Below are 6,884 nucleotides of genomic sequence, written 5' to 3' on the forward strand. Positions count from 1 at the left end.
AGTTCCCGTACATAAAATGGAGCTAGAGATGGTCCTCTTGTTTAATTCTGAGTATTGCATGACTGGAAAGTAGAACACATAGGGCATGACGAGGGTGTTGGCAATTTGTGGAAGAATCTGCAAGATCACGACAGTAATTTGTATCTTGGTTCATCTCTGTAGTAAATTAGTTAAGAATTTCACCTTAATTTGAGGGTAATGGGGGTGGAAGTTGGGTAGAATAAAAGGAAGATTTGGTCCTTTTCTTGGCATCCCTTTTTGTAAAGGATCCCCCTTCTGTTCCCCTTCAGGAAATGAATTCAAAAAAAGAAAAAAAAAAACTGCATTTGTCAGCAACGTCAGTATCTCTGGGTCAACCACAACTCGAAGACAGTAAGCAGGTCATTCAAAACAAGGGCAGTGATTGCTATAAAACCAACAGGTACTCCTGGTGACACACACAGGCATACCCAGGGAGATCTGACTTACTTCCTGCACAAAGCAAGCAACTGGAGGGAAATAATGAAGAACCTTCATGATAGAGCCATGGTGAGTAGTAATAACTCCAGCTTAAGGGTAAGCATGCTTAGGGTTTCAGAAAAGTAAATTTCTAAGAGTGAGTCTTCATTAGAGTCTTTAAAAAATTACTTCTTTTTTTTTTTTTTTTTTTTTTAAAAGCTGACTTTAGTTTTGATTTTTGCTTGGTGGACAGAAAGAAAAAAATAACTAGAAAACTTATAATGGGGTGTAAAACAGCTCTCCACCTGATGGTTTTTGCTCACGTGGTGTATGTGAAACTGGTCTTGAAAATCAGGATCAGGTCCTGGTTCCCCTGGTGTTGACGATTAAACACCCAAGAAACACTGAGGCAAGAAAATACGTTTTATTTAAGGATAGAACAGAGGGTGGGGGAGACTCTTCCTCTGGAGAGGAGCTGGTGTCTTGCCCTTTAATAGGGCTTAAGGTTTCCTTTCTTCTCATGCCTACATGACCAAAGGGTGGGAGTGACCAAAAGGCAAGGAGAGAGCTGTCCAGGGGGTGATTGCTTGTGTTGGAAAGTGTGATCATTCCCTTCCCCTGGAAGCTGTTAGCAACTGGGTGATGGGGAGTGTTATCTAGCCATTTCCTTTTCTTTGAAAATCAGCTACCTATCCTTTTGCCCTGGTCTCATTAGCATGTGTAGTCCTTGGCATCACAGATGACAGGCATGGTCTTTTCGGTGACCTCTCATTACAGAGTTAGGTTGGCCTAAAACTCTTATCTCATGGTGGGAACTTGGTCAGTCCTTTAGGGGACATGTACATATGTATTTTACCCAAGGAAGCTGGGGCCCCTGAGGACAGGAGCATCCTGGAAGTGAAATGAAACATCCAGTATTGAACTTTTGGACAGCTCCTGGAGGACAGAAATTTCCTGTCTCTGATAGCAGATATTTTTTTTTTGCATCATCTTATTCCTCTCATAATCAGAGCCATGCTAATGTGATGGAAATATATACCCTCGCCGCGGGTCTGAACTCCTGCCCAATGCCTGACATTAGTCAGAAAAGGCCTGGGAAGAATTTAAGATGGAAGTACATGAAAACAAGGCTTAGGAAATCATGCACCATGTTATTGGTTTAGATAATTCCTCTTTTATTGTCCTTTTAAAAGCTGAGCGACTTAAAAGAAGTTGGATTTCATAAAAGGTTCATGGCATATGGCAAAGATAACACTTTTATTTTATATTTGTATATTATTTTAGAGATTATAAGAAATGTGGTAAAATGCAGTATTTAGAGGGTTTGGAGTCAGACAGATCCAGCTCCACTGCTGGATAAATGTGGACTTTTAGGCTAGTTAACTTCTCTATGCTTTAATATCCTCAACTGCACAGTGGAATAATAATGACGTTTCCCTTGTAGCATCTTTTGTGGATTAACTGATATTGAGAGTATATTAGTCTATACTCTGTGTGGAAGATCTCTGCATGCTTTGCTTTTAGATAACTTGTATCATGTAATAGATAAAGATAGAGAAAGCATATGACAAATGTTAACAGGTAATATTAGTATTATTATTATTAATCCAAGACACTCATCAAACTACTAAAGTACATGGGGATTACTTCCTCCATTATGCAAATGAACAAAAGTTCAAGTAAACCTCATTGGATACTGTAAACACAAGAACCAAAACATGAATCTAAGTTTTCTGGTTCCAAGTACAGTATGCTTCTTAATGAAAGATTCAGAGGCAAGATTGCTAAATTTAAAGCCATTGTGTCCAAGAAAATCTTTTGGGTAGTTTTGTGCTCCCAAACCATCTCTATTTCTGGTTTCTTTGAAGAAATGTGATGGATTGTTAGCAAGAAACACGACAGTGTGAGAGGCATTGGAGTTGGACTAGACATTGGAAGGCTTGGCAAGCAGATGGGACATCCTCAGGAGTTGAGGCAAATTCTCATGGACCTAAGAGCTGGCCAGCTTCTGTAGGGCATCACAACATGGGGTGGGCATAACTTGTATGTGAGCACTTGGCAAATGTTCAGATGGGCTCCCTGCTGGGCTCATAGTGGAGTGAGGTCCCAAGGCAGGCTGAGGGTGTTCATGTCCTGTTACTGGCCACCTTCAGGTGGAGCATTCCACCTGTTTCTTATTCTACAGAGTGAGAGCGATACTTATTTACCTGATTAGTAAAAGACAAGAAGAATTCAAGTTTATAAAATGCTTTGAAATTTTCTGGGGAGAAGTGTTCTCTGTTTTTATTGCTAAGAACAAACAACAGCTGTGTGCTGTGGTGCACACCTGTGATCCCAGCTACTCAGTAGGCTGACACAGGATGATCACAAGTTCAAGTCCAGCCTGGGCAACACAGTGAGGCTCTGTCTTGAAATAAAATATAAAAAGGGCTAGGGATGTATTTCAGTGGTTAAGTGCCCCTGGATTCAATCCCCAGTCAAAAAAAAAAAAAAAAAAGACTGTGGATATAGCTCTCTGGTGGAACACTTGCCTCACATGCATGAGACCCTGGGTTCAATACCCAGTACTGGAAAAACAAACAACAAACAAACAAACAAACAAAAAACAGCAAGAGCCTTATCAGAGCTTCTGCTCTGTATTGCATAAATCTACAGCTAAATCTACAGCTTCATGGAGCAAACCAGATTTGCAGACATCATCTGGTTTCCTGATAAAGAGTCATGTGATCTATAAAACTTCTGCAATTCTAATAAAACTGTCACATTGTTTAAAATGCTTGAATCTTCTGAGATGAGGAAGATCAATGTGAGATGAAGCTAATATCAATGCTGGTAATAATGACCTTCAGTGGCAATAGTTTTAACTGCTGGCATGTAGGTTGGAGTCTCTGGACTGGCACTAATAGGCTGGTGAATTCAATCAAGGTATTTATTGCTTCTTAAATGTGACTCTTTCACCTAATTGGGATAATTAATATTAGCTATGTACCTTACAACACAGTTGTTAGTGTCCAGTATTTAAGAGATGTGAAAGTGCGTTTTCTAAAATTCTCTAAGAATACTTAAGTAAAAATAATAATGACTTGTTGGAAGCATGGTTATTATTAATAAATCATATAAACCTGAGGTATAGTTACTTTAAGCCTCGATTAAGAAAATGAAATGATCCAGTGAATATGGCACACAAGAGGAAAGAGAAAACTGAAAGAGGGAATTTCCTTAAGAAACCTAAAGTTTCTTAACTTAGATAGGGAAGCTGTCTAAGGACCTTCTGATATGAGTTGACATCCATTTTTATTATTAAATTTCACAGCTTTGTCAGGACAGAAGGTGCATAAAGTAAATTCCACACCTATTTTCCCACTGTGTAGGATTAGCTCAGTGTTGACTACTGCTACCCATATTGAATACTTACATGCTGGCAGGGCTCATTTTGATTGATATGGATCATTGCATTTGATCTTCACATTTTCTGATGGAGGAAACTGAGTCACAGTGAGTATCCTGATCTGTGTTATGAACTCTGGACATTTGACTCTAGAGCTACCATACCACGGAATTAAGAACTAGTTGTTGCATGAATGAAGGATTGTGGGGAGAGGAGTAGATGACTGCTGATTATCTGAAGGAAAATCAGCCTCATTCTGGTCTATCTGGGTCAATCTTGCTTTCAACTTTTTTTCTTTTAGTATCAGCTACCTCAGTACAGCTAGTTGACATCATGACTTTTTTGTTTACTCTTTTCATTGCTTGCCTCCAGCATCTGCAAAAGAAGAAAAAGAGGGACTTTTAAACCAACATGTCTAATCACCCGCCCTACCTGAAAAATATGAACCTGAGCAACATTGGGCCATAGAATGGAAGCAACTAGGTTCAGCTCTTCTTGTGCATTATGATAGACCTTTTCTATCCCCTGTAAGGGTCAGCAGTGATGTTCAGATGAGCAAGTCATTGTCATGCCAAATGGAAGCTGGCCAGATTTTTTGCTCTTCTTTTAATTAGGTCTTCATCGAGTGCTTTCCTTCTCTATGTGTTCCAATAGCACCAGATAGACTGATACATCAATGTTAGTAAAAAAAAAAAATGTTCCAGAGCTAAAGAGAAATAGTTACCATATTCTCTGCTATTGTGCATCATTAGCACCCCTGCTTCTTTCAATTAGCATGGATAATTGGAACTTTGCTATAGTTGGTTTTGCATAATGTTTTTCTTAATGCATCAAGAATAACAATATTGTTTAATTTAAATGTATCATTTTGTTCATTTGCTCACCCAATCCTTCATTCATTCAGAAAGTATTTATGGGACATCTGTATTATGCACATTATTTTACAGGGAGTTATAATCCAAGGGGTGTAAAACTGACATGAGCACAAAAACTACATTTATCGACAATATAAAATTGCTGCTTGGGTGACAAATGATAAAAATTTTATTTAATAATGGTAAACACCTAATTGAATCACAAATGAGTGGGGCCTTGATGGAAGGATAGGATTCAATGGAGAGGTGGGACAGTGAATTCTAAGAAGAGGAATGGTTGGGAGGAAGGATTTTGTGAATATTTGAGGGATCTGAGGTTGGAAATAAAAACAAAGTTGTCATTTGTTAAGCCTGTGTTTTTGTTTAACAGATTTATATGTATTTTATATAAAACATATAAACTGAGTATTACCATACATTTGGGAAGAAGAGAAACCAGGGACTTAACAGGGAATCTAGGACAAGGTTGAAACATAGTCTCAGATTTAGTAAATCTCTGTCTCCCTGCTTAGGAGCTCTTCGGTTATGGAGGGCTTGAAGTGCCAGCTAATGAGGTTACTATTCTGTTTGGCACCCAAATATCTTCAGGCATAATTGTTCCCATTTCCAGGTGAAGATTTGGGGTCTAGAGAGAAGCCCTCCATTAAGGGACCAGGAAAGGTTTGTCAGCTAGAACATACATTGTCTCATACTTGCAAGTGACACAAGAGTCCAACCAACTGCAACCATCTATGTGTTCCAGGTCAAGTCTCTGTTGCTGTTGATGTTGGGGCTTGCCTTCCTGAGGGAAGCAGCAGCTCGGAAAAACCCCAAAGCAATGACTCCTGTCCTCCAGAAGCCTGGGAATTGCCCTCCTCTGGAAGACAACAGTGTGAGGGTTGACATTCGCATCCTCAATCAAAACCAGGGCATTGCCATTTCACATGACTTTCAGAACCGCTCCACCTCTCCATGGGATTACAAGTAAGTGCACAGGAGACAGATCTTCACATTATTTTGAAAATATGTTAATTTATTTTAATCATAAAGTAGGAAATTTAGAATATATACAAATAGAAGGAAAAAACCCTCCTATTCAGTCTAACAGTAGAAGTTCCACTTTCTCTGGGAACTCAGACTTTTCTTGCTGTTTTGGGCTAGGTCTACCTCTGTGGTTGAAGGTTGTAATGTATTTCTTGCATGTTCTCCTTGACTTTCTGCCTTTCTCTGCTTCACGCAGTCCCAGGTTGGAATTTACAAACTTTCTGTGTTGGAAGAAAGGGTTCTTTAAAGCGGCCCGCTTTATTATCCCTGCATGAGATGCTTCCTAGGATCACAAAGCACCATCTCTACTCTCCAAATATGAGCATGAAAACAGATTACAGGCACAATTAGAAGTGCTTTGGGGATTGTAGGATAGGTCCCCTGATGAGAGAAAAACGTACCCTGGCAAACTGGCTGATTGACTTTGCTGCCTTTGTATCTCCAGGCAGAAGGGGGTATTGAGAGAAAAACTAGCAGAAGGTCTTGGAAACACAGACATGTAAGGCTTTGCTTTTCCTTTCTAAGTGGCAGGCTTATTGGTTGTATATTGGGAAATCTAGTGGTGATGTTCACTCTCTAGGTAAAGTATAGCAATGATCATAATAACAATAATGCAAATAAAAATGAACTCAGACCTAAAATTAATTGGATGCTAACATTGTGTGGGATTGTTGTATATGCATTTGTATCACTGAATGGTCTCAACAATCCCATGAGAGAATGATATGTGAGAATCACCATTTTATTGTTGAGGAAACAAGTTTAGGGAGTTAACTGCCCAAGGATGGCATATGAATCTAGGACCTGGGTCCAGGAACTGTCTTACTGAGAGCTGCTTCCTGCCCACTGCTATGGGCTCTTATCCATGGTCCATCTTCTTTCTCTGGTCTCACCATTTCACTTTGGTTTGCTCCTCCTGCAGCATCACCCGGGACCCCCACCGGTTCCCCTCCGAGATTGCAGAGGCCCAGTGCAGACACTTGGGCTGCATTAATGCCCAGGGGCAGGAAGACAACTCCATGAACTCAGTCGCCATCCAACAAGAGATCCTGGTCCTCCGAAGGGAGCCCCAGGACTGCTCTCATTCCTTCCGGCTGGAGAAGTTACTGGTGACTGTTGGCTGCACCTGCGTCACCCCCATTGTTCACCATGTGGCCTAA

General features: G+C 40.1%; 1 protein-coding gene across 1 annotated transcript; it reads left to right on the forward strand.

The window, feature by feature from the left end:
* Positions 1-458: 458 nt before the first annotated feature.
* Il17f (interleukin 17F) lies at positions 459-6,884 on the forward strand. The gene is made up of 3 exons (XM_047557115.1): positions 459-528; positions 5,444-5,664; positions 6,647-6,884. The coding sequence occupies exons 1-3, from the start codon at positions 502-504 to the stop codon at positions 6,882-6,884; spliced, it is 486 nt and encodes a 161-aa protein (XP_047413071.1). The 5' UTR covers positions 459-501.

This window comes from Sciurus carolinensis, chromosome 7 (assembly GCF_902686445.1).
Source record: "Sciurus carolinensis chromosome 7, mSciCar1.2, whole genome shotgun sequence".
In the NCBI taxonomy this organism is placed as follows: domain Eukaryota; kingdom Metazoa; phylum Chordata; class Mammalia; order Rodentia; family Sciuridae; genus Sciurus; species Sciurus carolinensis.

Excerpts from the sequence above, each read along its gene's own strand:
- Il17f (XM_047557115.1), top strand. The coding sequence starts at position 502 with ATGAAGAACCTTCATGATAGAGCCATG. Across the intron at positions 529-5,443 it reads ACCTTCATGATAGAGCCATG|GTCAAGTCTCTGTTGCTGTT; the intron begins GTGAGTAGTAAT and ends TATGTGTTCCAG. Across the intron at positions 5,665-6,646 it reads ACCTCTCCATGGGATTACAA|CATCACCCGGGACCCCCACC; the intron begins GTAAGTGCACAG and ends CTCCTCCTGCAG.